At 42.2% G+C, this 19,892-nt stretch overlaps 1 protein-coding gene across 9 annotated transcripts in view; it reads right to left on the reverse strand.

Moving 5' to 3' along the window:
* The window catches only part of AMPH (amphiphysin), a 225,320-nt gene that overhangs the window by 21,132 nt on the left and 184,296 nt on the right, over positions 1-19,892 (reverse strand). For 5 of the 9 annotated variants that reach the window (XM_051853303.2, XM_070059744.1, XM_051853302.2 and 2 more), the window contains 3 exons: positions 19,055-19,087; positions 14,698-14,754; positions 9,430-9,555 (listed from right to left, as the gene is read on the reverse strand). In XM_051853303.2, coding sequence (XP_051709263.2) covers positions 9,430-9,555; positions 14,698-14,754; positions 19,055-19,087 — 216 coding nt within the window. Of the gene's footprint in view, positions 1-9,429; positions 9,556-11,614; positions 11,644-14,696; positions 14,755-19,054; positions 19,088-19,892 lie in introns of those variants that run through there. The other 4 variants (XM_051853305.2, XM_051853304.2, XM_070059745.1 and 1 more) reach the window with 2 other exon arrangements.

Below are 19,892 nucleotides of genomic sequence, written 5' to 3' on the forward strand. Positions count from 1 at the left end.
ACTGTCCACTCTGCCTGTCAAAAAAATAAAAAAAAATAAATAAAAAAAAAAAGAAAGATATGTGCAACATGAGCAAGTGGAAAAGACAACTGATGGATCTTCACCTGGACTTAAGAGTGATAGCCTATAACTTGTGGGAACTTGGATATCCACAGCCAGGCTCACTAGTCACAAATTAATACGATCCAAGTTGAAAAGATTTCAGGGCCCAAGGTTCTCATTTTACTAATGATAGGATATGATGGAATGGAAGTAGCCTGTGACACGGAGCTTGTGAGGACTTTTAGGTTCAATACTTCCAGTAAGCTGGAGTAAACCCCTTTGAGTTTGGCTGTCTAAACCCATGGGAAAAGTAATAAAGGGAAATAAATACAAAGATAATCCAGACTGCAGACTCCCTGGTCTTTTCCTGCCCACTCAGAATGCTGGATCTAGCTTAAGTTCTTGAGTTAGCTGAAGAATTTGCATTTTTATGGGGAAAAAGGAAATAGATTTTCTTGGTATTTTTATGAAAAAGTGAAAAGTTATAAAAATGGAAAATGGATTTTATTCAGAATCCATTTTAAAAAAAAGCCCAGTAGTCAGTCTGGATCTACAGAACATCATTATGGCCCCAAAAAGAAGATTCCTGTCCTCGCATAGCCTGGTGGCTGGGACTGTTTTTCAGATAAATTATATTGGAAACACTGCAAGTCAGATTCCTTAGCACAACAGTAGGGGTGAGCTCTCCTGTGTAACATCACACCCCCAGTGGCATTCTGTTTAAAGGTGGTCCCTGGTATTGCAAACCTTCTCTAACACATCCATGGGCTTCCTTTCTACTGAAGGAATTATTAGGGGTTTCCCCTGACCTTCATCTCCATCCTGGTTTTCAATCTGCTCTCTGAGTATTGCCTGCAGTCCCATCACAAACCCTGGGCAGCTGGGCCCCTCGCTCAAGCCAGCCGCCGGCAGCAGCGTTGCTATAGCAACATCTGTTTAAATTAGCTCTGCAACTTCTTTAAAAATGAAAGTCTCCTGTAGAGATGCCAAAGTTAATGAATTTTTGGTTAATTTGGCCTTTAAGGTCACATAAGAAATTGAATAATGATACATACCAGCATGTGAAATTTCAGTTATTGGTTTCTCTGTAAGAGGCATGTATGGGAGATGGGGATAGAAAAAGTAGACTGATCTTGTAAAGCGAAGGTAAATAGTGTGTTGTGCTCTCTCAGAGACGGAGAGATAAGCATGGCCCAGTTTCTGGAGTAGGCACAGTGAACAGCTCCAGTGGGGTGGCCAGTAGTTTGTTAGAGAGGTTGGTTAAGGAAAACACCTTCACAGCGCAAGGTAAACATTTTATCTTGCCTGGTTACACCGTCTATGAATGATATGTAAAGCAATTGCTGCCACTGCTTAAACTGCCTTCTTGTAAGTGGGCCAGGCCCATGTTGGCAGAAGGTAAAGGTAGGGCTGCCAGAGACTAGACCAGAAATGACGGTCTCGATACCACCTGAAAGACATCACATTCTGTTGGCAAAACTCCCAACCCTGGCCTCCGAAGCACAGACATCTCTTTCGCTACTGAGACCCAACCAGATACTAGTGTGGGGCCTGAAACTTGAATGGGGGAGGCAGCTGATAGCCACACTTGGAAGACCCCTCTGCTAATCTCTGACTTGCCAGCCTTTGAGTAGTTCATGGCACCGCTGGTGAGAAAAGGCTAATCCTGGTTAGTTGTCCTATTGGAGAAGGGGCTATGGAATATTAGACTCCGAAAGACAGGTGAGACAGTTTGTGTGTGCTGCTACTTAGCAGTCAGTAAGGGGTTGATGGGTCTTTACTGTCAGTCACATATCAGATAGCAACAGCCCCATATTCCAGAGATGGTAACTGACAAACGCAGGTCAACCTGGTTTGTGAGGTGTGGGGAGCAGCCCGGACTGGACTGAGTTACTGGAATTAAGACTTATTCTATGCATCTGCTCTCCCACAATATGGCGCTGGGAGAGAAGTAAACAGCTTCCGCACAGCTGCCTCCAGTTCAACCAATAAACTGTAGGACTTGCTCCTGATTGGAGAGCAGCGTACTCGGCGTGTGGGCAGCCGAGTTAGGATTGGCGGAGGAGGACTATAAAGGAGGAGAGAGACGGCATGCACCAGGAACATCTATGGGGAACATCTGAGGGAACACCTGTGCAGCCCCCGAGAAAGCCGGCCGATGGTGTGCCGCTCCCCTGCGGAAGTGGGGAATGTGGCCAGGGGGAACTGCCCTTCCACGGAGGTGGAAGGGACAGTAGCCAACCCGGGAAGAACCAGCAGCAAACCCGGGGAGGGCCGAGCAGACGAAAGAACAGCGCAGGGTCCTGTGTCGTTCCTCCACGAAGAGGGGGAGCGACAGTGAGGGGTGGGGAGTGGATTCCTATCTTGCTACCTGTATTTTCTTCTTGGCTAAATTCATCTCTTCCCTTTGACTTAATGCAATGGTAGAAAGAAGGATTTGGGCTCAATCACTTGCATCAACTTTGGATGTATCTGGAGATCATCGGACTTTGTTTCTCCTTCTCCAAACACCTTGAGGAAAGACAGCTGAAAGGGCCCTGCATTTCTCTGACTCTTCCTATCTCCCTGGCAAGGAGGGGCAGAGGGAACTCCCCAGTACTGGAACCAGCAGGAAGGTGCCTAGAAGGCAGAAAGGCTTCTCGGAATGGACAAAGAATTTTGATGAAACAGAGCTTGGTTAGGAGCCAAGAGGAACTTTATGCTGATGGAGACATAGCAGAAGTCGAGATCCTCACCATTTCTGACTTGAGGCAACGATGAAAGAGGGGGTGACTGCCTTTCCCAATTTCCACCCTCTCCTCTCTAGAAGAATGTATTTCACCCGCTGTGCTCATCGACCTCTAGGCTTCCATGATGATGCTCATCATGGTCTCATCAAACCATTGTTGACTGGGTATCTCTCTGTGCCAGATGCTGAAACTAATGACGTGAACCATTTCTAAGCCCTCATAGGAGTTTTTAAAGAAATTACTATTTTCTCCATTTCAGCCTGGAGGGACTGGGGCTTGGATGTCACAGAGCTAGTGCAGAGCAGAATGAAAAACTTGCACAGCTTTTGATGGTAGTAAGTGGCTTGCTTTTCCTACGTGACAAAATCCACAGTATCTGAATGGCAGAAAGCGAAAGAAAAGGCCCATATAAATATCTGGATCTTAGAACATCAAGTTATAGACCCTTTCAGAACACCTTGTCTATGGTGTCAATCACTCAACAAATCAATGGATCAAAATTTGTTGGGCACATATTAGATACCATGGAACAAGAGAAAATCAGGTCACATGTTTGGGCTGATGGGCACTGAAGATGTTATTAGTTGCTACTGGGAACACAGTTGAGCTCACAAATTAATCATGTATGTAAGCTTTTTCCTAATAAAGGTAAAAATGTACTCCCTCCTCCAAGGCTGCCATTTTACATACATATTTATATTTATATTTACATATGTATATGTATGTATATATAACTGTGTATATGCATATGCTTCTTGAAATGTTAATTGAGAGCATGCTTTTAATGTGAACACTTAGAGCTGGGAAATTATTCTACCTTGATGAAGGCCAAACAATAAATCAAGCTTCTGATTTCCTCTGGTCTTCAGCATCTCCCTCTGACAGTCTGGGAGATCACATCTCGAGGGAGAGTGGAAACCTGAGTTCTCACGCCTACTCTGCCATTTCCCACGCACATGACTGCCTGATCACTCTTCAGTGTCAACCTCATCCTCCCGCCAGGAATTATGAAGCCGGAGCCTTATCTATTTACTACATCACTACATCCCCAGGCCCAGAACACACCTTGATACCTACAGAGATGGTGACATCTCTGTCATCCGAGTGAAAGAAGCACTTATTCAAGCAGACAGAAACACTCCTAGCAAGATGACACTGAGAGACTACAGTCGGGAAGTTCTGATATGTACAAGTATATACTGTGGGTGTAATTGGTCTTGACATGTCAACAAAGTTTGATGAAATTAAATAATATATAAACATATATATGTGTGTGTGTGTGTGTGTGTGTGTGTGTGTGTGTGTGTATGTAACAGCAAAGCCAAAGTAGTCTCCCAAATAATGGATCAGAAATGTTTGCTCTTCCAGGCTCATCTAGCAATTCCCAAAGCATCTTGACCTCCGTCTTCTCTTCACTTATTTGCTTTTGGAGCTCTGCCAACGCCCAGTGTACTGAGAGCACTTACTCTCTTCTAAAACAGAAGGCAGAAGGGGGCATTGTCTACATCCTATCATTTGGGCAAAACGTACAGGAACTGACAGAAGTTTTGAGCAATAGAAGGAGCATCTCTGTAGGAAAAGAGGATAAATGTAGATAGTGTTATTTTCTATAAAGAAATGGCATGCATGGTAAATGATGAACCATATCCACATAATACATTGTGAACTGTATCTATATACATCTTTATCTGCTCTTTAACCTAATTATCTGATATATAAACTGAAACAAATATTGAAACCATTTTTTCCCTAAAGGGAACTTTCATGAGCTACCTAACATACAAACATCTGGAAAAGGAGAGGTATGGGTTTCTAAAATGCATCCTGAGGCTGGCGCTGTGGCACAGTAGGTTAATCCTCCACCTGTGGTGCCAGCATCCCACATGGATGCCAGTTCTAGTCCTGGCTGCTCCTCTTCCAATCCAGCTCTCTGCTGTGGCCTGGAAAAGCAGTAGAAGATGGCCCAAGTGCTTGGGCCCCTGCACTTGTGTGGGAGACCTGGAGGAAGACCCTGACTCCTGGCTTCAGATCGGCTCAGCTCCGGCCTTTGCAGCCATTTGGGGAGTGAACCGGTGGATGGAAGACCTCTCTCTCTCTGTATCTCCCTCTCACTGTCTGTAACTCTCTCTCAAATAAATAAACAAAATCTTTTTTAAAAAAATGTATCCTGCAGATGTAGTGAAGAAATTTAATGCTGTAGGGGAAATAACTAACAGTAATATTAATATGTGGGGAACAGAATAACAAACAGAAATGTAAGAATTAAGCTTTTCTTGAAAGTCTCAGGTCTCTTTGTCCTGCTTTTGAAATTACACTTGCCTCTTTCTATTTTACTTTTTTTTTTTTTTTTTTTTTTAAAGAAAACCACCACAGACTTTTCCTCCAATGCAATGCATTCTGTCAAGAGCTGAACTAATAATGGCCTGGTGACATTTCGGCTGCAGAAAGGAGTTCCTCAAAAGGTCACGTCAACCCCGTCCTGACTGATGACAACCACAGCCCGTCTGTTAATTAATGCTGGGGCCAGAACATGGGTGTTTGTGCCTTCACGGCTGAATACCACACACCCAGCAAGAGAAGAGGCCTTTGCTTAGAAGAAATAACCCTTTGAATACATTAGGTTATTATGATCAGAGGGAGAAAGCTATAAACTACTGTAGGAAACAAAAATGTGCTCTGTGCAACGTGTTCTAAGTAGGAGGGAAGGCAGGGGAGACTGATGTCTTCCGAGGCCGTCCTTTACCAAACGTGGACGGGGGCCTCTCTTGACGGGCACTAGGCCGACTGAGCTGCTGCCAGCTGCCCCTGCTTGCCGAACACCCGTACTATTCTTTTTCTGTCCATATGGAGAAATGAAACTGATGGATGCTTTCTCTTTAGAGAGGGAGCCTCACGCTGTGAGCACCGAACCTGCTGTTCCAGCATCACCTGTGGCTCCCAGGAGGTGTCTGAATCCTTCGGAAGACTCTCTAAATTGCCTTAGTATTTCACAAGGACTTGAAACTTGTGATTCTCTAAAGTTCACCTCTAAGCTTTAGGAGAAAAAAATACTTTCAGGATGAAGCATTCTTCCAATTATCTCTCTATTCAATGTGAGGGAAGCTGGCTTTAGTGACGGAAGACATCAGCTTGTGCCATAGTGTGTTAAATATTTGTAATACCACCTGAATTAAAAACAAAGATTACAAATCATATATAGGTTGGGCATCCCTAATCTAAAAATCCAAAATCTGAAGTGCTCACAAGTAGAAAATTCCACTCTGACCTCATGGAACACGTTATAGTCAAAATGCAGATACATTAACACTGTATAAAATCTTCAGGCTACATGTCTAAGATATGTATGAAACCAAGACTGAAGTTTATGTTTAAATGTGGGTCAAGCCCTCCAGATAGTTCATTAAATACATGCAAATATTCTAAAATCCACAAAAAGCCAAAAACCACAAACATCTACGGTCTCAAGAATTTGGGTAAGGGCTATTTGCCCTGTATACGTTAGGTCCCGTAGGTCCTCAGCAATTGTTCTAATGTTCTCTGGAAAGCCAATGAACTGCAATTCTGTAAGAAGCCAAGAGCCACGCAGTTAAGTGGGTTACAAGGAGGATGCGTGTGAGGGGTCTGAGAAGCGGTGACAGAGGATTAACATTCAAGCCTGTATTTAGCACACTTGCTTGTCTACTGCACATTGCCAGTCTATCACACAACATCGAGTGCTGCCCTTGCTCAACAGCATGGCCGCTGTGGCATTATGCCTGATCTGACAACAAGGAACCAATGTCGTTTACAAGTACTGGATAAAATAAAATAGGCGCTGCTATTCAAAAACAGGGATGTGATGAAAATTTTTTGGAACTGAAGCAACTTCTCTCAAAACCTACATCAATATCTATCTCTTTGGCACTGGTCATATCTTCTTTAAAATTAATTCTCTAAATTGTAAGAATAGGGAAAAATTCAACTATATTTCCTCTTCCTTTGTTGTTTAAATAATCTGACAAGCTAAGATGGGTAGATGGGTCACAAATGAACACCAAATGAAAATGCTGCGTCTGCACCCATCCATGGAGATCACCAGTCAGTCTGGGAGTGACAGCTAAGAAGAAAAACCCTGGACATGACACTCTCAGGCCTAAAGTCAATCCAAGCAGTGCTTCTAAGAGATTTGATCCAACTGAACACATTGCTTATATTCAGTGTAAGACTTCTTTTAATGGAGAATGTAACACTTCTTCATTATCATCCTTATTTAGTATTTTCAACTACTATCCTGCCCTATTGCTTTTTTCTCTATTAGTTAAGTGGTTGATTTGACAGATGACCTACCCAGTTCTCATTAAAATGACCAAATGCACCAATGGCATGAAACATAATTTTCATTTCTCTTAAGTATCTAACACAGACCCTGTTATTTTTGGTAATAGGGAAACTGGGTTTCCTGTTTGTGCAGACTCTGAGAAAGCTATAGTAAATGGTACCCTGATTGAAATTCTTGGGTGATAGTCACTGAATTACATAAATAAACTATTTTTTTACTTGCTGGATAGTTTGAACTCTATGCTTTCGTGGGTGGTACACTATCCAATTAAGTTTGATGCCTATTAGTGCTCATTGTAGTTTGTCATATAGCATTTTAAAAAATTTTTATTAATATAAGACAACAGATTTCATAGGTATAGTTCCAAGAAGATAACTATAATTTCCTCCCTCCCCTCCCACCCTAAGTCTCCCTCTCCTTGCTTTTATTTTTCTTTAATTTTTATAAAGACAAAATTTCAATTTACACTATAATCACAGGCTTAATTCACTATCAACTATAATATTCAACAAGTAAAAGTAGGAAGAACAAAAATTGTAATGTTTATTAGCAAAACTGACATTGTGAGACTTGATTATCGTTTATAGCTCTTGTCGCTACTATCGTGAAACAGTGTTTTTATTTTTTCTTCTTACTTTTTGTTGAATCCTTTTCTTAGTGGAGGGTTATTCTTATGATTATAAAATAAATTGAAAGTATATCATTGTGAAAATTAAAGGAATAAGAAAGGAAGGATGAGGGACAGTGGGCACATGGGTGGGAGGGAGGACAGGGTGGGAAGTATCATCATGCTCCTAAATCTGTAAATATGAAATACATGGGATTTGTTCACCTTCTATAAATAAAAAATAGGTTAAATAAAAGCAGGAAACCACAGTTCCACAGGAGTATAAGCAAGGGCTAAAAACAATAATCATATCATAACTTTATATGGCTGCATGGATCAGGTTAAGAGTTGGTTCCCAGGCAAACAGATAGGTCTTCATCCTAGCACAAAGGTCTCTCATTAAGAATCAGCACTTGTTGGGCAGGGGTCTGTCGCGCTGCGGGGGGCGTAGCAATCCGGAAGGTGTTTTCCCCGCGTCCTGGGGTGGGTGGATCAGCAATCCCAGCCCTAAGCCCCACACAGGTGCTTCCGTTTAGAATCCGAAAGCTTGGGCCAGGCGGTGGGAATGGAACCCAGCACCTCTGCGAGTGGAGCTTCCTCAATGTACAGAGCTACAAGCTTAGGATGGAAGCGGAGAGTGGCTTGTATAGGTTCCTGGCTACTTCTCCCTTCCACCCCCTGCTGACTCTGCTCGCTCACCCCTCACCCTCCCTATGCCACTCATTTCCCTCCCACCCCCTTGCTTCGGCCCTGCCTGCCCATTTGGGCCTCGGGGTGGGGCCGGCAGATGGGAGGGGTCTCAATAAAGTTTTAAAAGCAAAAAAAAAAAAAAAAAAAAAAAGAATCAGCACTTGGGGCTGGCACTGTGGCGCAGTGGGTTAAGCCACCATCTGCAGTGCCGGCATCCCGTACAAGCTCCAGTTCGAGTCCCAGCTGCTCCACTTCTGATCCAGCTCCCTGCTAATGCACCTGGGAAGGCAGTGAAAGATGGCCCAAGTGCTTGGGCCCCTGCATTCACATGGGAGATGTGGAAGAAGCTCCTCTCTCCTGGGTTCAGCCTGCACCACCACAGTGGATGGAAGATCTCTGTCTGTCTTTCCCACTCTCTCTGTAACTCTGCCTTTCAAATAAATCAATTAAAAAAAAAAAAAAACAGCCAGCACTGAACTTGATTTTGAAAAAACTGCTGCACATATAGGAATCCTTAGAGACTCACAGATTTGTAACACAGGATTTCAATCCTTCATTGGACTTTAACCAATGCTATAAAATTAACATTGTAAGTAATCACTATCTAGACACAACCAACAAATTATTGTCCTGTTTATCACACTCAAGTAGGTCCCTAGCTCAAGGTACATCTGCAGCCATCACAGGTAGAACATGTTATTAACAGTTCTGATTACCAGCAAGTTCTACAAAAGCTATCTACTATGAATGAGACAGCATTAAAAAAAATGAAGGCATTCTTCATAGATAGCTACATCTAGGATACCTGGGAGTACTCTCTAGATCATAATCAGTTCTCTCCATAGCATGTATTCTGAAAAGTGAAGTGAAATAGAGTTCCACTATCAAAGGTATGAAGGGTATTGAACTTGGGGAGCCGTGACCAATGGGCAGCCTGTGTAGCACAAGGGAAGGAAGCATGGATGAGAGATGATGTGTGAGGTCATGAGATAAGCACAGCGGCGGCAGGGAGGCAGGTGCAGAGGGAGGGAGGTCGCGCTCACCGCTGCCTCCTCCACTGGCTCCTCGGCCCGAGCATCCAGTCCCAGGTCCAGTCCGACAGCAGGTGTGGCAGCAGCAGGGGCCTCCTCTGCTTTCGGCTCTGTGGGTGCAGCCTGCTCAGATTCAGCCTTCATTATTTGGTTTAGTGGTTAGAGGAAAAAAATCAACATGTAAATAGGTAACATTCCAAAACACTGGACAATTAAGATTCTCTTGCTCATCCCATAGAGAACCTGCTTCATTGGATCTGCTGGGAAAAGTCTCCCCATCTGGCACCATGAACCTTTACAGAACTGCAAATCCTATGAATAGATATTGTTAAGCTTCCTTTTACAATCTTCAAAAACTGTCATTTCCTTTGGCATTGAGAGAGAGAGAGAGAGAGAGAGAGAGAGGAAGGGATGGAGGCAGGGAGGGAGAGGGAGAGAGGGGGAGAGGGGGAGAGGGGAAGAGGGGGAGAGGGGGAGAGGGAGAGAGGGGGAGAGGAGGAGAGGGGGAGAGGGGGAGAGGGGGAGACGGGGAGACGGGGAGACGGGGAGAGGGAGAGGGAGAGGGACAGAGAGATCGAGGTCACACAGTTCACGGCATTGCTCCAAAAAAATCCAGGGATCATCCCAATATTCAGACTAAAATGCATCCAATTTCCAAGACTGGGAAGAGCAGGCCCAGCCACCTGACTGCCACATTCACCGATACTTTGCCGCCTTGTTGTAAAGTCTCGTTTGGTTCCTTATTCTTTCTTTCCCACCAACAAAATCCTTATCAATCAGTGTATTTCATATAATAAAATAATTATTTAAAGAACCACAGGGAAGAATTCTCATGGTGTCAATTAGACAGTTTTAATTGTGTGGTAGGGTAAGGTGTTTCTGTCCCATTGTGACGTCTATACATAGATTTCATCCTAATTCCAATTACATGCTGAGTCAGGCCTTTGACATCCCTTAGGGAAAGACCAATTTAGTCTTAAAATTATCAACATAAAACAATAATAGGCCCTTAGAAACACCACAGCTGATGCATACATCCCCACAGCTACTAAAATATTCTTTTATAATTCTTATTAATATGCATAAGCATATTTTAATAAGATTACTTCACTAAGCAAATGGACATTGGAGGGTAGAGTTCTCCAGTGAATACTTTGATTGGGGGAAATCAGTAGCTTCCACCACACTCTCCCAATAAGCCACCACTGCCACCTCTGCTTTTCCTGTATATTCACCTAAGTCAATGCACATAAGTTCCCTAGAGAAGGGATAGGAAAACTGTGCTGAGTTAATAGGAAATGAGTAATGAGTAGCTTGGTGCTGGAAAAATAAACAAAATATTTGGCTTATGCTCCCACCAAGTCATTCACTGTAATGCCTGCCATGATCACACTGCTATTCTTTCAAAGGGCATAATAAAATCAAAGAACACTTTGGTAGACAAGTGTGCAGAGATTTTATATTTTTATGGACTTTTATAACCGTTAAGAGCTGGTTTGAAACAATTTTTAAGAAAGAATGAGATAAAATTCACTCTAATAGGCTCTTAGGAGTCCTTTATGGGAAAAGACTACACTTTTATTGTTCAAAAAGAATTATCTTCATAATGGAACAAGCTTTCACACTGGCAGACAGATACTGGGAGCACTTAGAGTATGATCCTACCGTTTGGGAAGGCAAGACGATTTGCAAGAAAGGGTGGTATCAAATGACCCATACAATGGAATACACAGAGGTAATTTGACAAAGAACCAAGAAATCCAGAAGCAGGTGTTGTTCCCCAGCAAGCCGAATCTGTGCTATGGAAAAGTCTGAAGCCAGATAAAAAAACCGAAAGAAATTCTAAAACACACATCAAACAAATATAGCATTGTGTATTTGCAAAAATGAAGAAACAATTTAAAATGAATATCTCCATTGCAGTTTGGGTTTATTAGAAGTCTGAGAAAGTGCTGAAGTTTTCTGTAAGGCAAGCATAATCCGGGTGATTTCCTAAATGAGTCTAATTGCATTTGCTTGCACAAGTTAGACAAGGCCACAATATCATAGTATGAAGGCGACACAGGCTTGGGTTTTGCCCTCACGAGTCGTGACATGTTTCACTATACCACAAAATCACACTGCACAGCATGATACGGCATTGCGACCTAACTCAAGTCCTAGGTGCACTGAAAAATGTGTAAGGATGAAACCTGATCATACATCCAAGCAGCTACTCAGATTCAGAAATGGAAGTCATCCTTCTGTTCCTTCTCAGGTAAAGAGGTTCCTGGTAAGAATCCCTTGTAAAATCACAAACATTTCATGAAGTTAGAGAGAAAAACAAAGACAAACTGTGGGCTGTTGTTCATGAAAAGAGCTGAAACAGTCCTGAAGGAATAGAAGAGTGCCCCGCCTCTTTCACAAACAGCCTCCTTGACAGAGCCTGCCGATGGGTTGACACCAGACCACACCTGCTGTGGAATGCTCTACTGATCCCGCTTTTGCTGGAGCGGCAGTCACCACACAGAGAAGAGCTGGACCCTTTACGTTTACTGGTGACAGCAGGATGTCATCATGGCGCAACTCTGAGAATCAAAAATGAAATTTTCCCTTTGCAGTAAGATCAATAGTGCAGACTTGGAGCACACGTTCTGGTATTCTCTGTGGTAAGATAAAGTCAGATCATGTTGAGGAAGAAGAGGCAGGTCGGGAGAATGGGACTGGGAGTCTAGTCACATTCCGCTATGGCATTTGCTTTCTAGTCTTGTTTCTTCAATCCTGGGAGAGCTAATTTAGTGAGAACAGCAAAGCGTCTTAGAGGAAACTGAGCCCTGAGCAAGGTTTGCAGATTCACAAAGCATTTAAACTTAGACTCAGGGGATGTGCTGTGGTGCCATGAGACGCAGGCTGGGAGACATACGGTAATTACCAACATCAACCACCATCTCGCTCCGAACAGTCAATGAACCAAATGTCACGGAGGTTTCCTGCTCCTGGAAGGGCTTGTATAATCACAACCCAGTGAGAGACAAGGGTTCACTGTGATTGCCCGCTCCTCACCGTGCAGAGCCCATGTCAGCAGCATTTGCCATGTTGGGTTAACAAAGCTAACCTTCGCAGTGGAAAGAAGGTGAAGATGTCTGCTTCAGAGAATATTTGTTAAGGGAAGGGGAGGGCAGCCCTTAATAAATCAGAAGCTCCCATATCCAGCTCTGGAGGGTTACGAGATGTTCAGAGAAGCTTAAAAGTCACTGGATTCCAGGCCTGCATCTTTTGCATTGAAATAGAAAGTATGAGTTTAATTATAACCTTTCTACTTATCCCAGTGTTTCTCAATTTTTCCTAAAAACCCATTCACGGTTGGTAATTAAAACTCTTATCTTCCATCACTTAGGCTGAGAATTTCCAATGAACATGAAGGATGAGTCTCCTTGGCTTCATTATTGGTATCAACATAACTTTAAATAGTTATTCATTTATTTGAAAGGCAGAGTGACAGTGAGGGAAGCACACACACACACACACACACACACACACACACACACATCTTCCATCCACTGGTTATTCCCCAAATGTCTGCAACAACCAGGGCTGGGTCAGGCTGAAGCCAGGAGCCAGCAACTCCATGCAGGTCTCCCACATGTGTGATAGGAAGCCAAGTATTTGGGCCATCATCCACTGCCTGCCAGGTGAATTATTAGGAAGCTGGATGAGAAACATAGACCTCCTAAGACCCAAACCAGACACTCTAAATTGGGATGTGGATATCCCAAGTGGTGGCTTAACCCACCGTGTCACAGATGCCCACCACAATGCCAGCATCATTTGTATCTGAAACATCTAATCATTTATTCGCAGGCCACAGAGGCTCTGTCTTCCACTGGATTTCCCCACAGGTAGAAGTAGCTCAGCAGTGACAAGCTCACGAGTGAAATCTCTGAAGCTTTCTTCATGCAACGGTACTGGTGAGCTGCTGCTACTGCTAGGCAGTTTCCTGTGACCCTGCAGCACCGATCTTAAAAGCCTCTCCTCGAAGCACCAAGACTAACAGTTTCCCAATCATTCCATAACCAAGCTTTTCCCTTTTCTCATTTGTTATCAAATTAGGAATTTCAACTCTATTGTGAATTTCTTCTATTTACAACTCACAAAATGAAAGGATGATGAAAAGCAGGGATCTGCCTTGAAGCATGAACACTTGAGGCACTTTCATTTCAGTCCTATCGGTTGTCTCATGGAAAGATCCATGTCCCTGATAGGCTTACTGTGTGCCAATGAGGCCCAAAATTAAGAGATCTGGAGTTTTGCTGGGATCAGTGTGCCCTTATGAATCAAAAGAATCAAATTTAAAATCAATTTAAGATTTTATAGATGTTTTCCCTCCTGATTTCTAGAAAACAGGGTCACACATCATAATCAAGTGGGATTTATCCCAGGGATGCAAGGATGGTTCAACATTCACAAATCAATAAGCTCAATAAATCACATCAACACAATGAAGAACAAAAACCATATAATCATCTCCACAGATGCAGAGAAAGATTCAACAATCCTTCATGATGAAAATTCTCAACAAATTGGATGTACAAGGAACATACCTCAAAATCATGATAGCTATATGTGACAAACCAACACCCAGCATCATACTAACTGGGTAAAAGTTGAAAGAATTTCCCCTCAGATATGGAACAAGACAACAATGCCCACTTTCACCAGTCTTATTCATGTAGCATGGGAAGTACCAGCAAGAGAGATTTGGAGGAGAAAGAAATAAAGGGTATCAAAATTTGAAAGGAGGAAGTCAAAATATCTATTTTGCAGATCACCTGACTTTATACATGGAAAAGCCTAAACACTCCATTCAACCTGAATACAGAATGGCTAAGAGAGACGGAGGAGGAATAGAGTGAGTTTGGATAATTAGTAGAAAAATCAGAGATTGAAGAAAAAGTTCTACTGTTATACAGCAAAGTGAAGAGACTAGAATTCACAATAACCTAGTATACATTGTATGAACTAATAGAAGACATTCCAAGAGTCCAATCATAAAGTAGCATCAAAAAAGTGGAAATGCTGATTAGCCCATTTTCATTAGTATACAAAGTATCCATGTATTGAAACATCACACTGTACCCATGAACATGTACAATTACTATTAATTAATATATCTTTAAAAATAGGCAACTGCAGAAACCCATCTGGGTAAAGAAACTCCAGACAAACTCGAATGATCAACTCAGATTATAACATCCAGTAATAATTAACAACTCCCCCCAAACACACAGAAAATCAACTTACCAAGTTGCAGATCATACTCTGGTCTGTCTGCATTGTGAATAACGAAGTGTCCTGGGGCTGAAAATTGAGGAGAAAACTGATTTTTTAAAAGGATATTTAAGGGGCTGGTACCGTGGTGCACTAGGTTAATCTTCCACCTGTGGCACTGGCATCCCATATGGGCACTGGGTTCTAGTTCCAGTTGCTCCTCTTCCAGTCCAGCTCTCTGCTGTGGCCTGGAAAGGAAGTGGAGGATGGCCCAAGTGTTTGGGCTCCTGCACCTGCATGGGAGACCAGGAAGAAACTCCTGGCTCCTACCTTTGGTTCGGCGCAGCTCTGGCCATAGTGGCCATTTGGAGAGTGAACCAATGGAAGGAAGACCTTTCTGTCTCTATCACTGTCTGTAAACTCTACCTGTCAAATAAATAAATAAATAAATCTAAAAAAAAGATATTTAAATGAGCTACCATCAATTGAGTCCATAAATAGGTTCAAAGCTTTTTTTAATCTCCTTTTATTTTAAATCATGAAAACAAAACAATGCAAAAGTAAGTTTTCACAGGATTATTCTAAATACACATTTCTGAGACTACAGTGAGGTCACGGAACAAGAGGCACTGGCTTCAGGATCATCTTTGGGCCACAGTTTCTCTCATGGACATTGACACCAAGTTGGGCTGCAAATGTCAACTCTTCCATGTTGGGAATGTAATAACACTATCTCCTAAGTGTGACTGCTGTGGGTTATCTGTGAACCAACCACCTGTAACAGATTTGTCAAAACACATAAATTGATCCAAAAGATCAAGCTGGAGAAACCCTAGAGGAACAAAGGATCTCTACACGAACCTTCATCTTTCATCACCTTGGTAGCCAAGGTTCCGGCCTCCGGACAAGAGACTGGGGAGTCTTTCCTGAGACACTTGATCAACCCAAGCAGGGAAAAGGTCTAAAGAAGGGGACCGAGCCGGCGCCGTGGCTCAATAGGCTAATCCTCCACCTTGCGGCGCCGGCACACCGGGTTCTAGTCCCGGTCGGGGCGCCGGATTCTGTCCCGGTTGCCCCTCTTCCAGGCCAGCTCTCTGCTATGGCCAGGGAGTGCAGTGGAGGATGGCCCAGGTGCTTGGGCCCTGCACCCCATGGGAGACCAGGAAAAGCACCTGGCTCCTGGCTCCTGCCAGGTTCAGCGCGGTGCGCCGGCTGCAGCGGCGGCCATTGGAGGGTGAACCAGCGGCAAAAGGAAGACCTTTCTCTCTCTGTCTCTCTCACTGTCCACTCTGCCTGTCAAAAAAAAAAAAAAAAAAAAAAAAAAAAAAAAAAAAAAAAAAAATAAAGAAGGGGACCTCAGCAACTCTAAGATGAGCCGGCAAATGCTGCACAACACCCACAGTCAATGAGATCTATCTACCTGTACACATTTCCAGTCAGTTTTCCAGCATCTCACCTTCAGGTATTCAACAAGATCACAAGACATTCTGCAGAAGTCTCAAGTGCAAAAGGGAAACAGAAAAGAAAAAAATTTTAAAAGCAAGTAGAAGAAAGACATTTTTTTAAAAAAAGGAACTTCAAAAATGATTACTAATCTTACAGAGATACAATGGGAGATGTTATATTCACATTCTAAGGGGGGGGGGGTACTATTAAGAAACAGACCCAGTCCACAAAAAGCTGTTGGAAATTGAAAAATTATAGGAATGAAGTAGAAATAGTATAGAGAAAAGTGAAAGAGAAAATGAAGTAGCAAGCAAAACAAATTAGAAGAGCAGATAAAGAAGCTGGTGTATAAAAAAAAAATACATGTTATAGATGAGAGAACAAAGACAACCCAAGAAATCTTCCATGAAATTGTAAAAAGATCCACCAATTCAAAACACATACACTTGTAGACTGAAAAGGTCTAACTAATACTACGTACGAAAACAGATCAGATCTAGAGACTATCACAGTAAAATTTCAGAAACTCTGAGATTAAAAGAAGATTCTCCAAAGGTTCAGGGAGGAATGACGAGAAGGAGGATGAAGGGAAGGGGGGAGAAAGAGATAAAAAGGAGGAAAGAGAGAGAGAGGAAGGTTTCTCACAAAGATCAAAAATCAAAAGACAATTTCTTAATAGCAATAGTAGGAGGTAGAATTGAGTGGAGTAATCATTTTGAAAATTCTAAGGGAAAATGATTTACAACTTCCATCATAATATCTAACTAACAGCCCATTATATATATAAGAATCAAGACACTTTCTGATACATAAGGTCATGAATAGGTACCTCCCATGCACATTTTTCTCAGGAAGCTATTAGAGAACATAGTCTATTCAGATGAGGAATTAAACCACAAAAGAAGAGCTCTATCTATACAACAGGGCAGTGGAGAGACAGAGACAGGTGAAGGCAGCAATAACAGGACATCCCATATTAACAGCTGTGGCGTGAACCATAGTCACAGAATACCCACCTTGGACTGGAGCAGTCTGGGAAAGACAGATGATTTCTTAAAGAAGGTAAGACTCTTGAATATACACTATTTTCAACAAAATGGAAGGAGATCTATACAGCTACAAAGTATGGGATTGAATTAGTGACAAGTAACTAGAAACCTAAGCAAACCAGCTAGCAGACAAAGAAACAAGACTCACAATTATTATCTGAAGGAAAACAAAATGCTGGCATGAAAGGAAATGCGAACTTCATGATTTGGCTGCTAACAGCATTTACATCCTAATGGTATCACCATGGGTTGGTTGTATGGCTATGATGGAACTCTTATCAGAGGAAGAACAGAAAGTGGAAGGCAGAAGGAGGGTGGAAGGTAGAAACACCTCAAGTCCTCACTTTCCAGAGAGATAAGTCAATAGATAACACTTTAGAAATCATGGTAAGAAACACATGCACACATTTGGAGCAAAGCCAGAGAATCTGTTAAAGAAGTAAAAATATCTAAGAAACAGAAAACCAGGTACGAGTGTAAGATAGTTTGAAGTTTTAAAATAAATGCAATATTTTGTTACCATTTAAATGATGTGCATTAATAATTTGGCAGAGACACACACTTGAAGAGAATGAGACCTGGATAGTAATGCTTATGACCCAACTTTTCAAGAAATGCATTATCATAGCACTTTGTACGTATGTGTATCTGTACTTAAGTGAGTGGGTTTCACTTTTTTCTAGAAAACACAGGGGAAATAATAAAGCTTGGTAATAGAGACTTCTGTCGATGAATATACTGTAGCCTAATAAACATATCTATTTTTTAGAGAGTTCTAAATATGAGAAATACTAGAAACTGGGTATGTCAGACATTCTGAGCTGAAGCACTCATCATAGAGAAATTTCTGCTTAAGGTGTCCCTTGAAGAGGCTGTCAGAGCTGAGACCAGGGTCTTGATAGCCACGTAGCCTGTCACTTTCACGGTTCAGACCTGTCTGTTAGAACACGGGCAGTGACGGGAAAGTCCTTCGTGTAGTTCCTTATTCGCGAACATCCAAGGGAAACACTGCTTTAGTGGGGAGAGCTAATGTACGGTCTCTCTCGTCTCCATAAGCTCCTTTCTGAAAAACCAGTAAAGAGCTGAGACTGCGTCCTGTGGTCTCTGTGTAAAGCTTCAGAAGGGGCTCCCACAAACCTCTCAATACTTTCTAAATATCTATCTTACTAGTTCAAGATAATCTAATCTATTTTTCCTTTTAAAAATTTATTTATTATTTGAAAATCAGAGCTGCGGGGGTGGGGGGAGAGAGAGAGGGATCAATCTTCCATCTGCTGGTTCACCCTGTAGATGGCCTCAATGGCTATGGCTAGGCCACACCAGAGCCAGAAGCCTCTTCTAGGTGTCCCACATGGGTGGTTGGGGCCCGAGTACTTAAGCCATCTTCTGCTGCTTTTCCCAGGACATTAGCAGAAAGCTGGATTGGAAGTGGAGCCATCAGGATTTGAACCAGTACCCATATAGGATGTTGGCACTGCAGGCAACAGCCTTACCTATTCATCAGAACACTGCCCCCCCAACTCCACTTTTTCAACAACTGAAACTAGTAGCCTTCTTAGCTCAGGACCATTTCTAATTTCTAGCAGGAAAATCAGCAGAAGGTAGAAGCCCATGATATATAGCCAATAATATTAATAACAGCTAATTAAATTTACACAGCACTAAGTATGTGCAAGGGCACTGGGCTATGTGCCCTGTGTGTGTATCTCAAATAATATTCATGGCAGTCCTACAACACTGCTACCATTTGGTCTCCATTACTGTTTGTAAGTAGTAAGGTCACATTTTGTGCTGATATCCTTAATCCTTATGCTATACCAGTGACACAGAGACTCCACTGAAAAAATCTGCATCATTCCCAGCAGATGGATTTTGGTAGAAGTTTGCTTCCTTACCTGGGTGAATCCATTAAATGAACCACCAGAAGCCTAAACAGAAATAGAAATCACAGTGTGTTATTTTTTCCCCATCAGTTTTGTAGGATCAGTAAATATCCACGAGACAAGTTGGAGAGAAAAGAGGACAACAAATTTTAAAATAATACACAAGGCTGCTATGCATGAAAGTTATTAAGAAATGCAAAGGCCATGCTGTATTATTTTAAATAGGCTGACAAAAAAGAAAGATTAATTCTGTTAATGTTGTTGGTATGTGGCTCAGTGCTAAACAAAACCTATTTTTTCAATAATGAGAAGATGATTCCAAGAAAAGAACCATGAGAGGGTCAATAACTTTCCCCAGGCCACTGACAGAATCTGGAGGAAGCTCTTCCAGTGTTTCTATAACACATCATTTTGATGAACAGAAATTATGTCACTCTAATTTCAACGGCCCTGGGTTCTAACATCTCATGTGTTCTTACTGGAAACTAAACTTCCATTTTAGGAAAGGTAAATTAATCTGCACTACTGTTGACCTGGCACATTTTTAGTGCCTGGAAGATAAAAGTGAAAATACAAAGAATCAATTCAGAAAATGGGATGATAAAATAGATACTCCTTAACGCCCAACACATTCATTGTGCTACAGGGATACTTTTTTTTTTTTTTTTTTTGTCAACCTATTTGTGTTTGGTTTGCACAGGTTTCAAGAGGAACATGACATTCAGGCCTCGGAGAAGATAGTGATGGATAATGAAGAAGGTGAGAGACATTAGGAAAAAACAGAACCTACAGAAGTCTTTGGCTAGTCTATACTACAAATTGGGGTAAGTACCTCATCTTTATCAGCCTC

Source organism: Oryctolagus cuniculus, chromosome 16 (genome assembly GCF_964237555.1).
Source record: "Oryctolagus cuniculus chromosome 16, mOryCun1.1, whole genome shotgun sequence".
In the NCBI taxonomy this organism is placed as follows: Eukaryota; Metazoa; Chordata; class Mammalia; order Lagomorpha; family Leporidae; genus Oryctolagus; species Oryctolagus cuniculus.